Here is a 27613-nt window from a genome sequence, read left to right on the forward strand (position 1 = left end):
CAATTATGCTTTGGGGATGCTTCAAGTCTTCTGGCGAAGGCCCCCTTAGACTGATTTATGTACAGGGATATATTAAACAACAATTTGCTTCCATATATTGAAGAACTCATCACAGCAATTCAAAAAGCTTGAAGGAATATAGACTTGTCGTATATTTGAAAAATGGTGGATGCGACACAGATGGGCCAAAATTATAAAACAAAAAGGATATTATAGAGAGTGTTAACGTTAAACTAAATATCACAGATTTAATCATTAAAAATCCCTTTAAAAATTAAAATCCAGCATCTATGTCCAGCTCAATTCAGAAACATATGTGTAACATTTTATAGAACAACAAAATAGTATTTTTTTATAATACTGTATAAGAGAACAATAGTAAATTAATATTTACACCACTGTATATTTGTATAAACTGTAAAATTTAATAAATTATTTGTGCAAACAGTGTCAGCAGTATTTTTTATGGCCAGCAATCAAAACCTTTATATATAAATAGAGAAACGTGTATAAATACCTCATTATCAACATTTATTTTTGATGAACATGGTATTAAACAGGTCATCAAGTCGTGGAAAAAACTTTGAATTTTTGGCATATTTCCAAATAAATATGAGAAAATGACAAGTATCTGTTTTAAATACAGTTACGTAAATATTAATGTCATATATAATGATAAAAACAAATTTATTTTAATACCTTTTAGCATTAAAAGTTGACTCATCTACTCAGCCATGTGTGCCAAGTGATTGATCAAATTTATCAAAAAATTGACTAAGAGACTTAATTTTCAAACAATTGTGACCCTCATTGACATTCAGACAAAAAAAAGCCCTCTGAATTTGACGTGTACGTCAAACTTTAAAGCAATATTAAGGCGACGTGAACTTCCTGAACGTTTCCATCTAGTCGAAAAGCAGAAATTTGTATGCAGGCAAGGCCCAAGGCGTAGAAGCCCTTTTGTTCCTCTCCGTGCCATAATAATAATAAAGGTGGCGTGTTGGCCAAAGGGACCCGAATAAATAACGTATGTGGAGAGAGGTCGTACGAAATGAAAATAAGAAAAAATAAATAAATGCGAGTTGGGTAGTGCCCGTGTGGGCGACCAACTGGTTTTAAAAAAAGTACTGTAACATAATCCGTTGAGGTCTTTAATTCATACAGTTTTTTTCACAATCAGAATTCGCAGCAATCTCTTGACATTCACACAATCGAATACAATACTAATTGATTTATACGGATTATGAATGCAAAACAAATTGTTGTCGGTAAATCATTTTTTATGGTCGACCCGACAGACAACTTGTTTCAATTATTGGGAATCTTGATTGCCTTTATTAATTTCGTTTGTGCACCGATGTCTGGATTATTTTCTCTTTTGGTGCGTCACAATTCTTAACCAGTTTCTCAGCCTAATTATTTAACAATAATAAAACCATCAGAGGCAAAAATATAATTTCTGCATAAATAGTTAAGTTAAACTTTTTAATAAAAATTACTTTCATTACAGTTTGGTCCTTCTATGGACAAATAATTTATATCAAAATTAGCTGAAGCTCATAATCTATTCCTTTCTCAGGATTTGCCATACATTTCAGGAATTGTTGTAATTTTATCTTGAAAATGTAGGTCTTGTCGTATTCGAATTTGAAGCTTCTAGTACCAATAGATCAGCTATAACCACAGGGTCTCTCAGCAATTTGGCCTAATTGTCTTGAAATTAATCTTCTATGGTCAAATAATCTAAATTAAAACTAGCAGAAGCTATTTATCTATTCCTATCTCAGGATTTACTATAAATTTCAGGAATCGTTGTAATTTTATCTTGATAATGTAGGTCCTGTGGTATGGGTACCAAATAAGTGATTCATATTAGAATTTGAAGCTTCAAATAACAATAGATCAGCTATAACCACAGGGTCTCTCAGCAATTTGGCCTAATTGTATTGAAATTAATCTTCTATGGTCAAATAATTTAAATTAAAACTAGCTGAAGCTATTCATCTATTCATTTCTCAGGATTTACTATAAAATTCAGGAATCGTTGTAATTTTATCTTGATAATGTAGGTCCTGTGGTATGGGTACCAAATAAGTGATTCATATTAGAATTTGAAGCCTCTAGTAACAATAGATCAGCTATAACCACAGGGTCTCTCAGCAATTTGGCCTAATTGTCTTGAAATTAATCTTCTATGGTCAAATAACTTAAATTAAAACTAGCTGAAGCTATTCATCTATTCATTTCTCAGGATTTACTATAAAATTCAGGAATCGTTGTAATTTTATCTTGATAATGTAGGTCCTGTGGTATGAGTACCAAATAAGTGATTCATATTAGAATTTGAAGCTTCTAGTATCAATAGCTAAGCTATAACCACAGGGTCTCTCAGCAATTTGGCCTAATTGTTTTGAAATTAATCTTCTATGGTCAAATAACTTAAATTAAAACTAGCTGAAGCTATTCATCTATTCATTTCTCAGGATTTACTATAAAATTCAGGAATCGTTGTAATTTTATCTTGATAATGTAGGTCCTGTGGTATGGGTAACAAATAAGTGATTCATATTAGAATTTGAAGCTTCTAGTATCAATAGCTCAGCTATAACCACAGGGTCTCTCAGCAATTTGGCCTAATTGTCTTGAAATTAATCTTCTATGGTCAAATAACTTAAATTAAAACTAGCTGAAGCTATTCATCTATACATTTCTCAGGATTTACTATAAAATTCAGGAATCGTTGTAATTTTATCTTGATAATGTAGGTCCTGTGGTATGAGTACCAAATAAGTGATTCATATTAGAATTTGAAGCTTCTAGTAACAATAGATCAGCTATAACCACAGGGTCTCTCAGCAATTTGGCCTAATTGTCTTGAAATTAATCTTCTATGGTCAAATAACTTAAATTAAAACTAGCTGAAGCTATTCATCTATTCATTTCTCAGGATTTACTATAAAATTCAGGAATCGTTGTAATTTTATCTTGATAATGTAGGTCCTGTGGTATGGGTACCAAATAAGTGATTCATATTAGAATTTGAAGCTTCTAGTAACAATAGATCAGCTATAACCACAGGGTCTCTCAGCAATTTGGCCTAATTGTCTTGAAATTAATCTTCTATGGTCAAATAATTTAAATTAAAACTAGCTGAAGCTATTCATCTATTCATTTCTCAGGATTTACTATAAATTTCAGGAATCGTTGTAATTTTATCTTGATAATGTAGGTCCTGTTGTATGGGTACCAAATAAGTGATTCATATTAGAATTTGAAGCTTCTAGTACCAATAGATCAGCTATAACCACAGGGTCTCTCAGCAATTTGGCCTAATTGTCTTGAAATTAATCTTCTATGGTCAAATAATCTAAATTAAAACTAGCAGAAGCTATTTATCTATTCCTATCTCAGGATTTACTATAAATTTCAGGAATCGTTGTAATTTTATCTTGATAATGTAGGTCCTGTGGTATGGGTACCAAATAAGTGATTCATATTAGAATTTGAAGCTTCAAATAACAATAGATCAGCTATAACCACAGGGTCTCTCAGCAATTTGGCCTAATTGTATTGAAATTAATCTTCTATGGTCAAATAATTTAAATTAAAACTAGCTGAAGCTATTCATCTATTCATTTCTCAGGATTTACTATAAAATTCAGGAATCGTTGTAATTTTATCTTGATAATGTAGGTCCTGTGGTATGGGTACCAAATAAGTGATTCATATTAGAATTTGAAGCCTCTAGTAACAATAGATCAGCTATAACCACAGGGTCTCTCAGCAATTTGGCCTAATTGTCTTGAAATTAATCTTCTATGGTCAAATAACTTAAATTAAAACTAGCTGAAGCTATTCATCTATTCATTTCTCAGGATTTACTATAAAATTCAGGAATCGTTGTAATTTTATCTTGATAATGTAGGTCCTGTGGTATGAGTACCAAATAAGTGATTCATATTAGAATTTGAAGCTTCTAGTATCAATAGCTAAGCTATAACCACAGGGTCTCTCAGCAATTTGGCCTAATTGTTTTGAAATTAATCTTCTATGGTCAAATAACTTAAATTAAAACTAGCTGAAGCTATTCATCTATTCATTTCTCAGGATTTACTATAAAATTCAGGAATCGTTGTAATTTTATCTTGATAATGTAGGTCCTGTGGTATGGGTAACAAATAAGTGATTCATATTAGAATTTGAAGCTTCTAGTATCAATAGCTCAGCTATAACCACAGGGTCTCTCAGCAATTTGGCCTAATTGTCTTGAAATTAATCTTCTATGGTCAAATAACTTAAATTAAAACTAGCTGAAGCTATTCATCTATACATTTCTCAGGATTTACTATAAAATTCAGGAATCGTTGTAATTTTATCTTGATAATGTAGGTCCTGTGGTATGAGTACCAAATAAGTGATTCATATTAGAATTTGAAGCTTCTAGTAACAATAGATCAGCTATAACCACAGGGTCTCTCAGCAATTTGGCCTAATTGTCTTGAAATTAATCTTCTATGGTCAAATAACTTAAATTAAAACTAGCTGAAGCTATTCATCTATTCATTTCTCAGGATTTACTATAAAATTCAGGAATCGTTGTAATTTTATCTTGATAATGTAGGTCCTGTGGTATGGGTACCAAATAAGTGATTCATATTAGAATTTGAAGCTTCTAGTAACAATAGATCAGCTATAACCACAGGGTCTCTCAGCAATTTGGCCTAATTGTCTTGAAATTAATCTTCTATGGTCAAATAATTTAAATTAAAACTAGCTGAAGCTATTCATCTATTCATTTCTCAGGATTTACTATAAATTTCAGGAATCGTTGTAATTTTATCTTGATAATGTAGGTCCTGTTGTATGGGTACCAAATAAGTGATTCATATTAGAATTTGAAGCTTCTAGTAACAATAGATCAGCTATAACCACAGGGTCTCTCAGCAATTTGGCCTAATTGTCTTGAAATTAATCTTCTATGGTCAAATAACTTAAATTAAAACTAGCTGAAGCTATTCATCTATTCATTTCTCAGGATTTACTATAAAATTCAGGAATCGTTGTAATTTTATCTTGATAATGTAGGTCCTGTGGTATGGGTACCAAATAAGTGATTCATATTAGAATTTGAAGCTTCTAGTAACAATAGATCAGCTATAACCACAGGGTCTCTCAGCAATTTGGCCTAATTGTCTTGAAATTAATCTTCTATGGTCAAATAACTTAAATTAAAACTAGCTGAAGCTATTCATCTATTCATTTCTCAGGATTTACTATAAAATTCAGGAATCGTTGTAATTTTATCTTGATAATGTAGGTCCTGTGGTATGGGTACCAAATAAGTGATTCATATTAGAATTTGAAGCTTCTAGTAACAATAGATCAGCTATAACCACAGGGTCTCTCAGCAATTTGGCCTAATTGTCTTGAAATTAATCTTCTATGGTCAAATAATTTAAATTAAAACTAGCTGAAGCTATTCATCTATTCATTTCTCAGGATTTACTATAAAATTCAGGAATCGTTGTAATTTTATCTTGATAATGTAGGTCCTGTGGTATGGGTACCAAATAAGTGATACATATTAGAATTTGAAGCTTCTAGTAACAATAGATCAGCTATAACCACAGGGTCTCTCAGCAATTTGGCCTAATTGTCTTGAAATTAATCTTCTATGGTCAAATAACTTAAATTAAAACTAGCTGAAGCTATTCATCTATTCATTTCTCAGGATTTACTATAAAATTCAGGAATCGTTGTAATTTTATCTTGATAATGTAGGTCCTGTGGTATGGGTACCAAATAAGTGATTCATATTAGAATTTGAAGCTTCTAGTAACAATAGATCAGCTATAACCACAGGGTCTCTCAGCAATTTGGCCTAATTGTCTTGAAATTAATCTTCTATGGTCAAATAACTTAAATTAAAACTAGCTGAAGCTATTCATCTATTCATTTCTCAGGATTTACTATAAAATTCAGGAATCGTTGTAATTTTATCTTGATAATGTAGGTCCTGTGGTATGGGTACCAAATAAGTGATTCATATTAGAATTTGAAGCTTCTAGTAACAATAGATCAGCTATAACCACAGGGTCTCTCAGCAATTTGGCCTAATTGTCTTGAAATTAATCTTCTATGGTCAAATAACTTAAATTAAAACTAGCTGAAGCTATTCATCTATTCATTTCTCAGGATTTACTATAAAATTCAGGAATCGTTGTAATTTTATCTTGATAATGTAGGTCCTGTGGTATGGGTACCAAATAAGTGATTCATATTAGAATTTGAAGCTTCTAGTAACAATAGATCAGCTATAACCACAGGGTCTCTCAGCAATTTGGCCTAATTGTCTTGAAATTAATCTTCTATGGTCAAATAACTTAAATTAAAACTAGCTGAAGCTATTCATCTATTCATTTCTCAGGATTTACTATAAAATTCAGGAATCGTTGTAATTTTATCTTGATAATGTAGGTCCTGTGGTATGGGTACCAAATAAGTGATTCATATTAGAATTTGAAGCTTCTAGTAACAATAGATCAGCTATAACCACAGGGTCTCTCAGCAATTTGGCCTAATTGTCTTGAAATTAATCTTCTATGGTCAAATAACTTAAATTAAAACTAGCTGAAGCTATTCATCTATTCATTTCTCAGGATTTACTATAAAATTCAGGAATCGTTGTAATTTTATCTTGATAATGTAGGTCCTGTGGTATGGGTACCAAATAAGTGATTCATATTAGAATTTGAAGCTTCTAGTAACAATAGATCAGCTATAACCACAGGGTCTCTCAGCAATTTGGCCTAATTGTCTTGAAATTAATCTTCTATGGTCAAATAACTTAAATTAAAACTAGCTGAAGCTATTCATCTATTCATTTCTCAGGATTTACTATAAAATTCAGGAATCGTTGTAATTTTATCTTGATAATGTAGGTCCTGTGGTATGGGTACCAAATAAGTGATTCATATTAGAATTTGAAGCTTCTAGTAACAATAGATCAGCTATAACCACAGGGTCTCTCAGCAATTTGGCCTAATTGTCTTGAAATTAATCTTCTATGGTCAAATAACTTAAATTAAAACTAGCTGAAGCTATTCATCTATTCATTTCTCAGGATTTACTATAAAATTCAGGAATCGTTGTAATTTTATCTTGATAATGTAGGTCCTGTGGTATGGGTACCAAATAAGTGATTCATATTAGAATTTGAAGCTTCTAGTAACAATAGATCAGCTATAACCACAGGGTCTCTCAGCAATTTGGCCTAATTGTCTTGAAATTAATCTTCTATGGTCAAATAATTTAAATTAAAACTAGCTGAAGCTATTCATCTATTCATTTCTCAGGATTTACTATAAAATTCAGGAATCGTTGTAATTTTATCTTGATAATGTAGGTCCTGTGGTATGGGTACCAAATAAGTGATTCATATTAGAATTTGAAGCTTCTAGTAACAATAGATCAGCTATAACCACAGGGTCTCTCAGCAATTTGGCCTAATTGTCTTGAAATTAATCTTCTATGGTCAAATAACTTAAATTAAAACTAGCTGAAGCTATTCATCTATTCATTTCTCAGGATTTACTATAAAATTCAGGAATCGTTGTAATTTTATCTTGATAATGTAGGTCCTGTGGTATGGGTACCAAATAAGTGATTCATATTAGAATTTGAAGCTTCTAGTAACAATAGATCAGCTATAACCACAGGGTCTCTCAGCAATTTGGCCTAATTGTCTTGAAATTAATCTTCTATGGTCAAATAATTTAAATTAAAACTAGCTGAAGCTATTCATCTATTCATTTCTCAGGATTTACTATAAATTTCAGGAATCTGATATAACTACAGAACCTCTTAGTAATTCGGACTAATTGTCAAAGTCAAATCATTAATGAAAATATTAAATACAACAGGGCATAAACCAGATCCCTGAGGTAATATTTATATGAAAGGATACAGCTTAAGCCATAAATGAAGATGATTATTCTCTCTCTTTCCCCATTTATATATGGCGTACATTATATTGAGACGGTCCATTTAAAGGAGTAACTGAAATTTCATCCGGCCAGTCCATAATTTTCGAATTGGCCAACATAACGGGAGTTAATGCGTTTCGAAGCGGGTAAAAATCTCCTGTTAAATTGCACTGTGCCACTTGGGGAGTGATTTACGGTGCACTTTGTGCCCGCCTTGCACGAAGAACTCGACGAGGCTGCTGTGACCTTTTCTGTAGCGTTTCTCTCCACGCAAAACCGACATTCAACAACGTGTACGCAATTGGAAATTAATAAAAGTGAACGATCTAATTGGGTTATCTCCAATTTCTAAGAAACATCGACCCAACGGTTCACGTACAACGCAGTTTTGAATTTATAATAACCGTAAACGACAGGTATTATGCCCGAACAATACGGCCGAATTGCTCAGGATGAATGCGACCGTAAGGGGATTCCCGCGGGACTCGGATCTCGTTACGACATCCGTGCCAGGTCGGCGAAGGAGTCTCGAGAAAAATAACAACAATGGGGGGAACCGCGGAAACCGGATGTCTTGCGACGAAATCCGGTGTGGATTTATGGACTACTGACACACACACACACTCATAGAGAGAGAAAGATGCCATTCCCCGGTGGAAATGTTATGAAAAATCGATGAGATAACTTCTGTTTCATATGGGAGAATGTCGACGAGTCTTTGCCATATTCTGCGTTGGGAATGGTCTACGGTTGAATTTATGTTTATTTGAAGCTTAAAAATATTGAAACTTCTACATGTACAATTTTCTTTTAAAATTCCGACACATGGGTATCATTTATTTATAATTTTTCTTAATTAATTTCATGTTTTACTTATTTTATGGGCATTTTTATTTTAATAATAATAATAATAATTTATAGTAATAATTATTATTATTATAATATTTTTATATATATAATTAATTAATTCATTAAACTTGTTCTAATATATATATATATATATATATATATATATACATATATATAAGTAGATTAAACAAATATTAGTTTTATTTTTAGAATGTTCTAATATTATAATAATATAAAATAATTTAATAATAAAAATTAATTTATCAAATTTTACATCAAATTGACCCCTGAAATTCAGATATTTTTTTATTATAAGTTTATTATTATTACGATAATATATAATCTAATTTAATTGTTTCTTCTAATATCAAGAAATAATAAATAAAATTATAACATTTTGTTTTTTTTAATAGTCAATTAATTAATTTTTAAAATTAATAAAGTGACAAAATATTATTTTTTACAATGTATAAATATTTATAATTTTTAAAATTATGTAAATATTCTAATACTTTGTAGTTCCATTATTTTTATTTATTTTTTTAAAATATAAACAATGAATATTTTGAAATTTTCTCTGATATCAATAAATATTCAATAAATTTACATTTTTTTTAAATTGTAAATTAATAAAATATTAAAAACTCTTTGGAAAACCTAATAATTTAGTAATTTTCATGTTAATTAAATTTTAATATTAAAATTTATTATTATTATTAGTTTTTTTGTTACATTATCTTCAATATTCAATAAAATTACAAAATTTTGTTCTTTTTAATTGTCAATCAATAGAAATTTGAAGAGTCTTTGGAAAAACTTAATATATGGAATAAATGTTCATATTAATTAAATTATTAACCTCTAAAATAGATAAATATTTTCAAAAATTACAGACACTTTTTATATTAATTAAAGTTTGATATTGTCATTTTTGGTTTATGAAGTTTTATTTTCTTTATGTGAATATTTTAATAGTTTTACTTAATTTAAGAATTTCAGATATTTATAAATTCTATTGGAATTTCAAGGATATTATTTATTTTTAATTTTTGATAAACAAAAATATTTATTCAATTTACAAGTTTACCGGTGTTTTTTTTTTTAACTCACTTGTCAAAATTAATTATTATTTGTTTTTTCTGATATTTTTACATTTGACAGTATTATTTTGGAACACAAGGTAAACAAATTTTTAATAATATTTTATATTTTTATTTTTTTGTCAACATTATTGGAAACATTTAATATTTTATATTTTAAACATATAATTATTCTAATAAATATTTATTTATTTATCCAGTAATTTCCCTTATTAAAAATACGAACTGACAATATAAAATTAGCTTGTGTACACGTCTGATCGAAATGACCCAGATAATTTATCCCATTAAACCTTTGTAATAAAGTATTGGCCCGATAAATTACAGATACGTGGCTAAATGGGCCGCGCTCCACTCATTACTAAAAAAAAAACCATAAATTAACATAATTGAGCCACCATCGATCTGCGTTCATATCATTATTATCAGTCAAGCGACTGCTTTATTAAAATAATTAGTTTATAATTCGACTTGCCCCCGGGAAAATGCACATACATGTCGATTTTAATTTAACCTTTTTTAACAGGAAAATTAACACGCAAAAAAGTGCACTAGTATTTACATATTATATTATTAGTTTAGTATTAGCATAAGGTTATGGATGCTGGTGGTGTGGTGGGTAGTGATTAATCTGTGCAAACATGTAAATAGTTAATTTTTTATCCAACCTTGACTTTTGCCAATCCAGTAAATTATTTTGGAGAGTTACTGACAAGATTTGAAGTACTTACAACTTGTATTTGTTATAAATAGTAAACATACCTGGAAACAGAAATCAATATTAGAATATAAATAAATATAAATGACCCAAAACTAGAGACTAATTTAAGATATTTTTAATTTGGTGACTCCAACTACATCATCAGCACATAAGCTCTATGTTTTAATCATTGATTGAAGTGTAAGAAAAATTATAATTCAGTGTTACCAAGACAGACAGAAACAAGAAGAGGAGTTTAGGCTAAAATAAAGCAATCGTTTCCTTTACTATTAAAAAATTTAGAGAAACTGGCCAAGTGGTAACCACGAAAAAATTTGTCTGAGTTCAAAAAACTTGAAATAAAATCGATAACTGGATAATTCGAATGTCAAAAAAGAATCCAACCTTATCGTCAAGTGAAATTGAAACCAACCTGGAGGAAATGGGACTTGCTGAAATTAGTTCAAGGACTGTGAGAAGATGGTTAGTGGATGGGGGTTCGTTTGACCCCAGACCCACAAGAAAAACCCTGGTTTCTACTAAAAATGTGAAGGTCCAATTTTGACTTGCTTAGGATCACATTCACTGGACCACAGAACAGTGGGGACGAGTGGTTTTTAGTGACGAGTCTAAATTTAATTTAAAAAATGATGGTTCTGCTTATGTAAAACATTCTACAGAGGCAAAACTACACAAAAAGTTGGTTATACCCACAGTGGAACATGGTGGAGGTTCAATTATGCTCTGGGGATGCTTCAATTCTTCTGGCGTAGGCCCCCTTAGACTGATTTATGTACAGGGATATATTAAACAACAATTTGCTTCCAAATATTGAAGAAATGATGCTCTTAATAAACGTGTTTCAACATGAAAACGATTCCAAAGACAAATCCAAAATTGTGATAGATTGGTTAAAGATCAAAGCATCGATGTTTTGTCTTGCCCGTCCCAATCTCCAGACATCAACCCTATAGAAGACTTGGGGGATCACGTTTATAACCAAATTCGACATGAAAATGTTATAAATTTCAAAACTCATCATAGCAATTCAAGAAGCTTGAAGGAATATAGGACTTGTCATATATTTGGAAGATGGTCGAGTCTATGGCACGGAGATGGGCCAAAATTATAAAACAAAAAGGATATTATACAAAGTGTTAATCTTAAATTAAATAACACAGATTTAATCATTAAAAGTCCCTTTAAAAATTAAAGTTGCCATATTTATGTCCAGCACAATTCAGAAAATATATGTAACATTTTATAGGATAAGTATATAATACTTTTTATAGAAACACCTTGTATATTAGGACAACTGACTGATAGAAAACTCTGTCAACATTGGACGTCATTTCCACTACAATATTTTATTAAAATTTTTTGATATTGAGTGCACATTCCCCTTAGTTACCCTTTTTCGCCCATTTTTAATATTGCTCCTGAAACGGTAATCCGTCATAGACGAAAGCGAATGGTTATCCCGCCTGCTGGGAAATCATTGAGCACAATCTTCCACTCCCGTATCAATTCTTAATCAGTTTAATCATGGAGACGCACATCTCCATCTCGGGTAATGGCACGTCCTTTTTCCAAGATGATTTTATTGCACGTTTTCCACGTAGGAGTCGTGAAGCTTCGTAAAAAATTTAAATTCGACATGGCGGAATTAATTTCGTTTCTGTGCCGTCCGTTTCAGGAAATAGGACAAATCTGAGTCTAGAATTAATAAGAAATTTATCTAGTTTAATAAAATTTCTCTGTTTTCTTTCAAATAATTTTTAATTTAATTTTTAGTTCAGATTTTTATAATTAAAATGATTCTTAAGAAACTTCTTAGTTTTTATTCAACCATTTTGTCACCAGATTGTAAAAATTGATTAAATTATTCATGATGTTCCTTCGGGATTTTCTAAATCGTTCATCAATATTCATTTATGAAAATACCCCGAAGACATGTGTGATGTGCATTTTGGGGAGTAAACTGCATACAAAACGACCACCCACTAAATTTCCTAACCCATTTCCTGTACACAAATTTGAACGACTACTTTACGAGGTGATTTCCTGCTGAAATTAGGTTGATTTTCATCGGTTATCCTCTGTATTTTTGAATAAAAAGTACATTGTTTGTATAAATTTTGAAACACCTTCATACATGGCTATTAAAAAGATGTTTAATTGTCTTGTTATTTGAAACATTCAGCAAAAAATAAGGGAAATTATTTGTGTTGTCTCCTGCCCTGACATAAAGATATCTTTGTCGCAAACAACCCATAAATAAAATAAAACGACTCGACGATTTTATTTAAAATTATCCTCCACCATTCCCCCATTGTTTGTGCCGTGCCTAATGACTCTCGAAAATCCGGGAAGTCTGCAGCTATCGTCACGAATCATCAAAATCCGGGAGATCGAAAAGAGGCTTTGGCGGTGTCTGGTGGCACGGAGTGCGATTTCGATTGCGGGGGTGGACGATTTAGATTAGGTACGCGGGTCGGACACGAGATAAACATTGTTCGTCGGCGCGTAAGCGGACAAAGGTAATAATAACAAAGGGCTCGAGTGGACGCTTGAAAAACTGCTCAAGAGATCAGGTTAATGAGAACATGAATAATGGGAACTATGTACAACAATAATAATGTTTAATATAACATTGCTGAAAACCGCATTTTTATAACAATAAAAATTAGTTTGTAGAGTAAATGTAACACCCACATAAAAATTGCCGACAAATAAATGAACACATAACAAAAAATCTTACATAAAAACTTGTCCACATACTTAAATCATTCAATATTAATATTTTACGTATATTATTAATTTAAATTAAATATTTTAAATTGTTTTAAAATTAAAAAATTAACAAAAAATTGAAATTAATTAAATGTGACGTTTAAATTAAATTATTACATACATTAATTAATTATTTTAATATAATTTTAAATAATTCTACAAATATTATCATTAAATTCAGGATTTTGTTAACATTTTAAATTATTTTTAATTGCTTTGTTAAAAATTTTAGATTTATATTGACAAAAATTAAAAAATTGTAAATTTTAAATGTTATGAACTATTTTACTTGAAATTTATTAAATGTGGCGTTTAAATTAAATAATTACATACATTAATTAATTATTTTATTATAATTTTAAATAATTCTACAAATAATTTTATTAAATTCAGGATTTTGTTAAACATTTTAAATTATTTTTAATTGCTTTGTGAAAAATTTTAGATTTACAATGACAAAAATTAAAAAATAAACATAAAATTGAAAATTTTAAAAGTTTTGAACTATTTTATTTGAAATTTATTAAATGTGACGTTTAAATTAAAATATTACATACATTAATTAATTATTTTAATATATTTTTAAATAATTCTACAAATATTAGCATTAAATTCAGGATTTTGTTAAACATTTTAAATTATTTTTAATTGCTTTGTTAAAAATTTTAGATTTACAATGACAAAAATTAAAAAATAAACATAAAATTGAAAATTTTAAAAGTTTTGAACTATTTTATCTGAAATTTATTAAATGTGACGTTTAAATTAAATTATTACATACATTAATTAATTATTTTAATATATTTTTAAATAATTCTACAAATATTAACATTAAATTCAGGATTTTATTAAACATTTTAAATAATTTTTAATTGCTTTGTTAAAAATTTCAGATTTACAATGACAAAAATTAAAAAATAAACATAAAATTGAAAAATTTAAAAGTTATGAACTATTTTAGTTGAAATTTATTAAATGTGACGTTTAAATTAAATTATTAGATACATTAATTAATTATTTTAATATATTTTTAAATAATTCTACAAATATTAGCATTAAATTCAGGATTTTGTTAAACATTTTAAATTATTTTTAATTGCTTTGTTAAAAATTTTAGATTTACAATGACAAAAATTAAAAAATAAACATAAAATTGAAAATTTTAAAAGTTATGAACTATTTTATTTGAAATTTATTAAATGTGACGTCTAAATTAAATAATTACATACATTAATTAATTATTTTAATATAATTTTAAATAATTTTACAAATATTACCATTAAATTCAGAATTTTGTTAAAAATTTTAAATTATTTTTAATGGCTTTGTTAAAAATTTTGGATTTGCACTGACAAAAATTAAAAAATAAACATAAAATTGAAAATTTTAAAAGTTATGAACTATTTTACTTGAACTTTATTAAATTTGACGTTTAAATTAAATAATTACACACATTAATTAATTATTTTGGTATAATTTTAAATAATTCTACAAATATTACCATTAAATTCAGAATTTTGTAAAACATTTTAAATTATTTTTAATTGCTTTGTTAAAAATTTTAGATTTACAATGACAAAAATTAAAAAATAAACATAAAATTGAAAATTTCAAAAGTTATGAACTATTTTAATTGAAATTTATTAAATGTGACGTCTAAATTAAATAATTACATACATTAATTAATTATTTTAATATAATTTTAAATAATTCTACAAATATTACCATTAAATTCAGGATTTTGTTAAACATTTTAAATTATTTTTAATGGCTTTGTTAAAAATTTTGGATTTGCACTGACAAAAATTAAAAAATAAACATAAAATTGAAAATTTTAAAAGTTATGAACTATTTTACTTGAACTTTATTAAATTTGACGTTTAAATTAAATAATTACACACGTTAATTAATTATTTTGATATAATTTTAAATAATTCTACAAATATTACCATTAAATTCAGGATTTTGTTAAACATTTTAAATTATTTTTAATGGCTTTGTTAAAAATTTTGGATTTACACTAACAAAAATTAAAAAATAAACATAAAATTGAAAATTTTAAAAGTTAGGAACTATTTTACTTGAACTTTATTAAATTTGACGTTTAAATTAAATAATTACATACATTAATTAATTATTTTAATATAATTTTAAATAAGTCAACAAATATTACCATTAAATTCAGGATTACATTAAGTATTTTAATAAAATATATATGAAATTTATTAAGTGGGGTGTTTAAATTTGTATATTACAGTCATTTATTCATTATGTTAATATAATTTAACTTGTTACTTTGGTGTAGACTCTGGGGGGGTCCTCCTACTTTTCTCGTCATATTTTCTACGCCATTGAATATTTTTTGAACCTATTGAGCTTATATAACATATATTAAAAGCTATATAAATTAAATTATTTACTAATAATAGGTAATAAACATAATAGCAAATATAAAAGCATGTACAAAAGAAACATAATACATTTTTTGTGGTCACAAATATCAAGGATAGTATGTAGAGTACATCCATCAAATTTCCAAAACCAACAAAGAGTTTATTATGCTTTCAGTATCAGGAAGGGGTGGGAATGTTTCAGAATAACATTCCAGCCATTAGTAAAATCAATGTAATGCGGCCCAAAAATAACCAGCACGTGGACAAGCGGAATTCCAATGCTAATATTTTAATGTGTGTGAGTGTCCCATCGATCACATTAATTAATATTCATTAAGACCTAAACGACTGTGGCAAAAGAAATGATTATTTTCCGACTCAGCGGAGAAACTTCTCGAAACTTAAAACGTCCCTAATTCACCGGAGTTAATGGATTGCCCGGCCCGCCGGAGGAGGCCTCCGCTAATAAGGCCGCTAATTGAAATTTCCGCATTCATAAATTATGAGTTTTCAATTAAATCAGCCGGAACGGCTGAAAGAGAGGACGAAAATGAGTTTGTGACTTGACGGGCAACGAGTGTAGTGTTCATCCAACTCCTTCGGAGTTTGTTTGTGCTGTTATATTAGACTGTGTGTACAACTAAGTAAGTTTTAATGGATGAGACACCCAAAGCTCGGGGATTATGCGAGTTTTCACACGGATTATGCAAATTTTAGACGTTCCTAATGTTTTATATCTGAAGCATGCAAATTTACTTTGTACAAAGTAAGAGATTAACTTTGTTTTATAACATTTTTTTCCATTATACAAAGTTTTAGTATCCACAAAAATGTCCGCAACTCTTGAACAAGTTTAACGACTAAGTTAATAATGGTTATTGAGTTCGTTTTCGCCAAAGTGAGTAAAACAGTTTGGCAGTGCTTAATAAAGAACGTCGAATTTAATTTCCTAGGCTACAATCATTGTAACAAGCCTTATCAAGATAATTGGGTTCCAACTGTAAAATGGTTTATAGTGACATTAATGTCTCAAATTTTCTAAAAACACAAGGCCTTAGTTTACTGTATTCTAAAATTTTACAATGAGTACAAAGAAGAATAAAAAAATATTAAAAAAATATTTTAATTGATTTTTTTAATTAACAAATTAAAAACTAATAAATAATTTCTATAAATCTGATTATATTTCAAATTTAATTAAGAATAAAATGACAATAAAAAAGTAAATTAATAATTATAATATTAAAAAATGTAATTAAAAAGTATTATAAAAACATTTAATTAATTTTCTTTTTAGAAATTAAGTTTAATGAAGTAAAATTTTTAACAAAGCCACTAAAAATAATTTAAAATGTTTAAAAAAATCCTGAATTTAAAGGTAATATTTGTAGAATTATTTAAAATTATATTAAAATAATTAATTAATGTATGTAATTATTTAATTTAAACGCCACATTTAATAAATTTCAAGTAAAATAGTTCATAACTTTCAAAATGTTCAATTTTTTGTTTATTTTTTAATTTTTGTCATTGTAAATATAAAAGTTTTAAAAAAGCCACTAAAAATAATTTAAAATGTTTAACAAAATCCTGAATTTAATGGTAATATTTGTAGAATTATTTAAAATTATATTAAAATAATTAATTAATGTATGTAATTATTTAATTTAAACGTCACATTTAATAAATTTCAAGTAAAATAGTTCATAACTTTTAAAATTTTCAATTTTTTGTTTATTTTTTAATTTTTGTCAATGTAAATCTAAAATTTTTAATAAAGCCATTAAAAATAATTTAAAATGTTTAACAAAATCCTGAATTTAATGGTAATATTTGTAGAATTATTTAAAATTATATTAAAATAATTAATTAATGTATATAATTATTTAATTTAAACGTCACATTTAATAAATTTCAAATAAAATAGTTGATAACTTTCAAAATTTACAATTTTTTGTTTATTTTTTAATTTTTGTCAATGTAAATCTAAAATTTTTAATAAAGCCATTAAAAATAATTTAAAATGTTTAACAAAATCCTGAATTTAATGGTAATATTTATAGAATTATTTAAAATTATATTAAAATAATTAATTAATGTGTGTAATTATTTAATTTAAACGTCACATTTAATAAATTTCAAGTAAAATAGTTCATAACTTTTAAAATTTTCAATTTTTTGTTTATTTTTTAATTTTTGTCAATGTAAATCTAAAATTTTTAATAAAGCCATTAAAAATAATTTAAAATGTTTAACAAAATCCTGAATTTAATGGTAATATTTGTAGAATTATTTAAAATTATATTAAAATAATTAATTAATGTATATAATTATTTAATTTAAACGTCACATTTAATAAATTTCAAATAAAATAGTTGATAACTTTCAAAATTTACAATTTTTTGTTTATTTTTTAATTTTTGTCATTGTAAATATAAAAGTTTTAAAAAAGCCACTAAAAATAATTTAAAATGTTTAACAAAATCCTGAATTTAATGGTAATATTTGTAGAATTATTTAAAATTATATTAAAATAATTAATTAATGTGTGTAATTATTTAATTTAAACGTCACATTTAATAAATTTCAAGTAAAATAGTTCATAACTTTTAAAATTTTCAAATTTTTGTTTATTTTTTTATTTTTGTCATTGTAAATCTAAAATTTTTAATAAAGCCATTAAAAATAATTTAAAATGTTTAACAAAATCCTGAATTTAATGGTAATATTTGTAGAATTATTTAAAATTATATTAAAATAATTAATTAATGTATATAATTATTTAATTTAAACGTCACATTTAATAAATTTCAAATAAAATAGTTGATAACTTTTAAAATTTACAATTTTTTGTTTATTTTTTAATTTTTGTCATTGTAAATCTAAAATTTTTAATAAAGCCATTAAAAATAATTTAAAATGTTTAACAAAATCCTGAATTTAATGGTAATATTTATAGAATTATTTAAAATTATATTAAAATAATTAATTAATGTGTGTAATTATTTAATTTAAACGTCACATTTAATAAATTTCAAGTAAAATAGTTCATAACTTTTAAAATTTTCAAATTTTTGTTTATTTTTTTATTTTTGTCATTGTAAATCTAAAATTTTTAATAAAGCCATTAAAAATAATTTAAAATGTTTAACAAAATCCTGAATTTAATGGTAATATTTGTAGAATTATTTAAAATTATATTAAAATAATTAATTAATGTATATAATTATTTAATTTAAACGTCACATTTAATAAATTTCAAATAAAATAGTTGATAACTTTCAAAATTTACAATTTTTTGTTTATTTTTTAATTTTTGTCATTGTAAATCTAAAATTTTTAATAAAGCCATTAAAAATAATTTAAAATGTTTAACAAAATCCTGAATTTAATGGTAATATTTGTAGAATTATTTAAAATTATATTAAAATAATTAATTAATGTATGTAATTATTTAATTTAAACGTCACATTTAATAAATTTCAAATAAAATAGTTCAAAACTTTTAAAATTTTCAATTTTATGTTTATTTTTTAATTTTTGTCATTGTAAATCTAAAATTTTTAATAAAGCCATTAAAAATAATTTAAAATGTTTAACAAAATCCTGAATTTAATGGTAATATTTATAGAATTATTTAAAATTATATTAAAATAATTAATTAATGTGTGTAATTATTTAATTTAAACGTCACATTTAATAAATTTCAAGTAAAATAGTTCATAACTTTTAAAATTTTCAAATTTTTGTTTATTTTTTTATTTTTGTCATTGTAAATCTAAAATTTTTAATAAAGCCATTAAAAATAATTTAAAATGTTTAACAAAATCCTGAATTTAATGGTAATATTTGTAGAATTATTTAAAATTATATTAAAATAATTAATTAATGTATATAATTATTTAATTTAAACGTCACATTTAATAAATTTCAAATAAAATAGTTGATAACTTTTAAAATTTACAATTTTTTGTTTATTTTTTAATTTTTGTCATTGTAAATCTAAAATTTTTAATAAAGCCATTAAAAATAATTTAAAATGTTTAACAAAATCCTGAATTTAAAGGTAATATTTGTAGAATTATTTAAAATTATATTACAATAATTAATTAATATATGTAATTATTTAGTTTAAACATCACATTTAATAAATTTAGAGTAAAATAATTCATAACTTTTAAAATTTTCAATTTTTTGTTTATTTTTTAATTTTTGTCATTGTAAATCTAAAATTTTTAACAAAGCAATTAAAAATAATTTAAAATGTTTAAAAAATCCTGAATTTAAAGGTAATATTTGTAGAATTATTTAAAATTATATTAAAATAATTAATTAATGTATGTAATTATTTAATTTAAACATCACATTTAATAAATTTAGAGTAAAATAGTTCATAACTTTTAAACTTTTCAATTTTTTTTTTATTTTTGTCATTGTAAATCTAAACTTTTTAACAAAGCAATTAAAAATAATTTAAAATACTTATCAAAATCCTGAATTAAATTTGAAGGGCTGTATTTTCTTCAGGAGAAACCTTAGGAAAAAATTATTTATAACAATCAAAATTAGTCAAGGTAATTAGGTATAATAAAGTTTTAAATATTTGTGTAGACTTCATTTACAAATTTTCTTTCATATCCCCCAAAATAAAATAAATAAAAATAGGGACCAAAATGTAACAAATAACCCTTTAACAATAGGGTATGTTTCCATAAAAAAACAGACAGTTTAAGGAAGAAAAGAAACAACAAAAAGTCCACAGAGAAAACAAGTTCAAACCGAACAAACAAAAATAAATGGAAAGCGAATACGAGAAATTGTACACCATTTTTAATTAAAACTTGTGTTTGCAGCCGGACCAACTTTTCGTTTTTTAAAACTGCGATAACAAACGAACAAATTCGATTCGACTCCACAAAATCTAATTTCCAACTCTCAACAAATTTTTTGTATTTATTTAATAAGTTATATTAAATCAAAGTCACATATGCGTCAAATGCGTACACAATATGTGTGTTTGCCAAAAATCTGACCTATATTTTTGTCGACCATATTTTCATGCGGGTTATTTTTGTTATTTATAACGGTATTTATAGTTCAACTTTTATTTGAACAAGTTTGTAGGTTTATTTATGGGCGGGCACATTTTGAAACAGATATTTACCGATTTATTGCCATTTAGATTCGATTGATTTGTACGCAATAAATCCAACTGTTAATGTTGCTGTGGTATAAACTTGTGTAGTAATTTACGTACCTGAAACAAAAATAAAAATTATAAATAGAACAAAATGAGACTTAGCTAAATGTTTTTTATATAAAATAAAGAGAATTATAGTAATTAATTAATTTTCTATAACATATATTATACAAAACGGTCCATTTTAATAATAATTTTTTGTAATGGTGTGGTATAGGAACCCCAAACCAAAACTTTTCCTCCACACTGCCTCAAAGTTTTTTTTTACTGTATCTAAGATCCAAACTTTTATTAGGAGGACCATGAATGTTTTCTTTTTATCCATCTGAACACAATTCATCAATTCAAAGTACCCTTCGCCAAAATTGTAGAGGACAATTAATACATTTTTGTGTAAACTTTTAGTCCTGTTAGAATATTCTTTTTAGATACCAATGGTTTCTTTACTGAAACATATCCTTACAAGTTTTGTTCATTCAGTCGACGTCTGATTGTTCTGTCAGACACACTGATATTGTATGAACCAATTAATTCATTTTTTGTTTAACTAAAGGACAAGAAAGGATGTCTATTACTGTTTTTTTTTTTAATTTGTCAGTCAATAAAAGGAGTTGTTTTTTTGTTAGGACATTTTCTTACAATATTTTCAATTGAGAGGGTTGTTTCATATTTGTTAATAACCATTGTAAACCATTTTTAGGAACCATATTAAGTTTTTAAGGATATCAGCAACATTTAGGCCTTTATGTTTCATGTTAATTAATATTTTCCTCTTCTCTGGAGGATAATGTTCCTTTTTTCTCACTGAAAGTGAATTTATTTAATAAAATAATATAAATCCTACTAAGAATAAATTGTAATTATTAAGAGAGTTGTTAAATACATACACAAAACATAAATACAATTAAATGTGGTATTTCTTTGCCCAACCAAAAGTCACAAAGAAGCAAACAAAAGTATAGGATATTGATATATGTATATATATATATATATATATATATATATATATATATATATATATACATATATAATTTTTATTTTAACTGGACAAAAATTGAATTAAAAATGTTTTATCTTAAATTTTGTGCTATTTTTTTGGCCACGACTGTAAGTTAAAGTGTTTTATTGAAGAAAAATATTTTTATGAAATTAATCATGTTAAAAAATATAAATTAAATTTATATACTTTTTAAAATTTTATTTATAATTTTAATTAGTCTTTTTATAATAATTAAAATATATACAATATTGTTCTGTACACAAATATTAATAAAATATTTAAGTTATATATAAGGCATTTATAAATTGAACTTAATTTATTTAATTAGTGTAAAAAAAAACAAATAAGTAAAACTGTTTTATTGAAGAAAAGTGTTTTTATGAAATAAATCATCTTAAAAAATATAAATTAAATTATGTACTTTTTAAAATTTTATTTATAATTTTAATTAGTTTTTTATAATAATTAAAATATAGACAATATATTTCTGTACACAAATAACAAAAAAATATTTAAATTATATACAAGAAATTAATAAAATGAAATTAATTTATTTAACTAGTGTAAAATAATAAATAAGTAAAAGTGCTTTATTGAAGAAAAATATTTTTATGAAATAAATCATATTAAAAAATATAAATTAAATTTATGTAATTTTTAAAACTTAATTAATAATTTTAATTAGTTTTTTATAATAATAAAAATATATACAATATTTTTCTGTACACAAATAACAATAAAATATTTAAAATATATATAAGGCATTTATAAATTGAACTTAATTTATTTAATTAGTGTAAAAAAAAACAAATAAGTAAAACTGTTTTATTGAAGAAAAGTGTTTTTATGAAATAAATCATATTAAAAAATATAAATTAAATTATGTACTTTTTAAAATTTTATTTATAATTTTAATTAGTTTTTTATAATAATTAAAATATATACAATATTTTTCTGTACACAAATAACAAAAAATTATTTAAATTATATACAAGAAATTAATTAAATGAAATTAATTTATTTAACTAGTGTAAAATAATAAATAAGTAAAAGTGCTTTATTGAAGAAAAATATTTTTATGAAATAAATCATATTAAAAAATATAAATTAAATTTATGTAATTTTTAAAACTTAATTAATAATTTTAATTAGTTTTTTCTAATAATAAAAATATATACAATATTTTTCTGTACACAAATAACAATAAAATATTTAAATTATATATAAGGCATTTATAAATTGAACTTAATTTATTTAATTAGTGTAAAAAAACAAATAAGTAAAACTGTTTTATTGAAGAAAAGTCTTTTTATGAAATAAATCATATTAAAAAATATAAATTAAATTATGTACTTTTTAAAATTTTATTTATAATTTTAATTAGTTTTTTATAATAATTAAAATATAGACAATATATTTCTGTACACAAATAACAAAAAAATATTTAAATTATATACAAGAAATTAATAAAATGAAATTAATTTATTTAACTAGTGTAAAATAATAAATAAGTAAAAGTGCTTTATTGAAGAAAAATATTTTTATGAAATAAATCATATTAAAAAATATAAATTAAATTTATGTAATTTTTAAAACTTAATTAATAATTTTAATTAGTTTTTTCTAATAATAAAAATATATACAATATTTTTCTGTACACAAATAACAATAAAATATTTAAATTATATATAAGGCATTTATAAATTGAACTTAATTTATTTAATTAGTGTAAAAAAACAAATAAGTAAAACTGTTTTATTGAAGAAAAGTCTTTTTATGAAATAAATCATATTAAAAAATATAAATTAAATTATGTACTTTTTAAAATTTTATTTATAATTTTAATTAGTTTTTTATAATAATTAAAATATAGACAATATATTTCTGTACACAAATAACAAAAAAATATTTAAATTATATACAAGAAATTAATAAAATGAAATTAATTTATTTAACTAGTGTAAAATAATAAATAAGTAAAAGTGCTTTATTGAAGAAAAATATTTTTATGAAATAAATCATATTAAAAAATATAAATTAAATTTATGTAATTTTTAAAACTTAATTAATAATTTTAATTAGTTTTTTCTAATAATAAAAATATATACAATATTTTTCTGTACACAAATAACAATAAAATATTTAAATTATATATAAGGCATTTATAAATTGAACTTAATTTATTTAATTAGTGTAAAAAAACAAATAAGTAAAACTGTTTTATTGAAGAAAAGTCTTTTTATGAAATAAATCATATTAAAAAATATAAATTAAATTATGTACTTTTTAAAATTTTATTTATAATTTTAATTAGTTTTTTATAATAATTAAAATATATACAATATTTTTCTGTACACAAATAACAAAAAAATATTTAAATTATATACAAGAAATTAATAAAATGAAATTAATTTATTTAACTAGTGTAAAATAATAAATAAGTAAAAGTGCTTCATTGAAGAAAAATATTTTTATGAAATAAATCATATTAAAAAATATAAATTAAATTTATGTAATTTTTAAAACTTAATTAATAATTTGAATTAGTTTTTTCTAATAATAAAAATATATACAATATTTTTCTGTACACAAATAACAATAAAATATTTAAATTATATATAAGGCATTTATAAATTGAACTTAATTTATTTAATTAGTGTAAAAAAACAAATAAGTAAAACTGTTTTATTGAAGAAAAGTCTTTTTATGAAATAAATCATATTAAAAAATATAAATTAAATTATGTACTTTTTAAAATTTTATTTATAATTTTAATTAGTTTTTTATAATAATTAAAATATATACAATATTTTTCTGTACACAAATAACAAAAAATTATTTAAATTATATACAAGAAATTAATTAAATGAAATTAATTTATTTAACTAGTGTAAAATAATAAATAAGTAAAAGTGCTTTATTGAAGAAAAATATTTTTATGAAATAAATCATATTAAAAAATATAAATTAAATTTATGTAATTTTTAAAACTTAATTAATAATTTGAATTAGTTTTTTCTAATAATAAAAATATATACAATATTTTTCTGTACACAAATAACAATAAAATATTTAAATTATATATAAGGCATTTATAAATTGAACTTAATTTATTTAATTAGTGTAAAAAAACAAATAAGTAAAACTGTTTTATTGAAGAAAAGTCTTTTTATGAAATAAATCATATTAAAAAATATAAATTAAATTATGTACTTTTTAAAATTTTATTTATAATTTTAATTAGTTTTTTATAATAATTAAAATATAGACAATATATTTCTGTACACAAATAACAAAAAAATATTTAAATTATATACAAGAAATTAATAAAATGAAATTAATTTATTTAACTAGTGTAAAATAATAAATAAGTAAAAGTGCTTTATTGAAGAAAAATATTTTTATGAAATAAATCATATTAAAAAATATAAATTAAATTTATGTAATTTTTAAAACTTAATTAATAATTTTAATTAGTTTTTTCTAATAATAAAAATATATACAATATTTTTCTGTACACAAATAACAATAAAATATTTAAATTATATATAAGGCATTTATAAATTGAACTTAATTTATTTAATTAGTGTAAAAAAACAAATAAGTAAAACTGTTTTATTGAAGAAAAGTGTTTTTATGAAATAAATCATATTAAAAAATATAAATTAAATTATGTACTTTTTAAAATTTTATTTATAATTTTAATTAGTTTTTTATAATAATTAAAATATAGACAATATATTTCTGTACACAAATAACAAAAAAATATTTAAATTATATACAAGAAATTAATAAAATGAAATTAATTTATTTAACTAGTGTAAAATAATAAATAAGTAAAAGTGCTTTATTGAAGAAAAATATTTTTATGAAATAAATCATATTAAGAAATATAAATTAAATTTATGTAATTTTTAAAACTTAATTAATAATTTTAATTAGTTTTTTCTAATAATAAAAATATATACAATATTTTTCTGTACACAAATAACAATAAAATATTTAAATTATATATAAGGCATTTATAAATTGAACTTAATTTATTTAATTAGTGTAAAAAAACAAATAAGTAAAACTGTTTTATTGAAGAAAAGTCTTTTTATGAAATAAATCATATTAAAAAATATAAATTAAATTATGTACTTTTTAAAATTTTATTTATAATTTTAATTAGTTTTTTATAATAATTAAAATATATACAATATTTTTCTGTACACAAATAACAAAAAAATATTTAAATTATATACAAGAAATTAATAAAATGAAATTAATTTATTTAACTAGTGTAAAATAATAAATAAGTAAAAGTGCTTCATTGAAGAAAAATATTTTTATGAAATAAATCATATTAAAAAATATAAATTAAATTTATGTAATTTTTAAAACTTAATTAATAATTTGAATTAGTTTTTTATAATAATAAAAATATATACAATATTTTTCTGTACACAAATAACAATAAAATATTTAAATTATATATAAGGCATTTATAAATTGAACTTAATTTATTTAATTAGTGTAAAAAAAACAAATAAGTAAAACTGTTTTATTGAAGAAAAGTCTTTTTATGAAATAAATCATATTAAAAAATATAAATTAAATTATGTACTTTTTAAAATTTTATTTATAATTTTAATTAGTTTTTTATAATAATTAAAATATAGACAATATATTTCTGTACACAAATAACAAAAAAATATTTAAATTATATACAAGAAATTAATTAAATGAAATTAATTTATTTAACTAGTGTAAAATAATAAATAAGTAAAAGTGCTTTATTGAAGAAAAATATTTTTATGAAATAAATCATATTAAAAAATATAAATTAAATTTATGTAATTTTTAAAACTTAATTAATAATTTTAATTAGTTTTTTATAATAATAAAAATATATACAATATTTTTCTGTACACAAATAACAATAAAATATTTAAATTATATATAAGGCATTTATAAATTGAACTTAATTTATTTAATTAGTGTAAAAAAAAAACAAATAAGTAAAACTGTTTTATTGAAGAAAAGTGTTTTTATGAAATAAATCATATTAAAAAATATAAATTAAATTATGTACTTTTTAAAATTTTATTTATAATTTTAATTAGTTTTTTATAATAATTAAAATATATACAATATTTTTCTGTACACAATTAACAAAAAAATATTTAAATTATATACAAGAAATTAATTAAATGAAATTAATTTATTTAACTAGTGTAAAATAATAAATAAGTAAAAGTGCTTTATTGAAGAAAAATATTTTTATGAAATAAATCATATTAAAAAATATAAATTAAATTTATGTAATTTTTAAAACTTAATTAATAATTTTAATTAGTTTTTTATAATAATAAAAATATATACAATATTTTTCTGTACACAAATAACAATAAAATATTTAAATTATATATAAGGCATTTATAAATTGAACTTAATTTATTTAATTAGTGTAAAAAAAACAAATAAGTAAAACTGTTTTATTGAAGAAAAGTGTTTTTATGAAATAAATCATATTAAAAAATATAAATTAAATTATGTACATTTTAAAATTTTATTTATAATTTTAATTAGTTTTTTATAATAATTAAAA

The 27613-nt window shown here is 23.1% G+C and overlaps 1 protein-coding gene across 5 annotated transcripts in view; it reads right to left on the minus strand.

Moving 5' to 3' along the window:
* The window catches only part of LOC109604619 (cAMP-dependent protein kinase type I regulatory subunit), a 107118-nt gene that overhangs the window by 2559 nt on the left and 76946 nt on the right, over positions 1 to 27613 (minus strand). The window contains exon 1 of one of the 5 annotated variants that reach the window (XM_020021141.2): positions 518 to 619. The exons of the other annotated variants lie outside the window; for them this stretch is intronic. Within the exon in view, the coding sequence (XP_019876700.2) occupies positions 518 to 598 (81 nt within the window). The 5' untranslated portion in view covers positions 599 to 619. Of the gene's footprint in view, positions 1 to 517; positions 620 to 27613 lie in introns of those variants that run through there. 5 annotated transcript variants of the gene reach the window in all.

The sequence above is a fragment of the Aethina tumida genome, chromosome 2 (assembly GCF_024364675.1).
Source record: "Aethina tumida isolate Nest 87 chromosome 2, icAetTumi1.1, whole genome shotgun sequence".
Taxonomy (NCBI): domain Eukaryota; kingdom Metazoa; phylum Arthropoda; class Insecta; order Coleoptera; family Nitidulidae; genus Aethina; species Aethina tumida.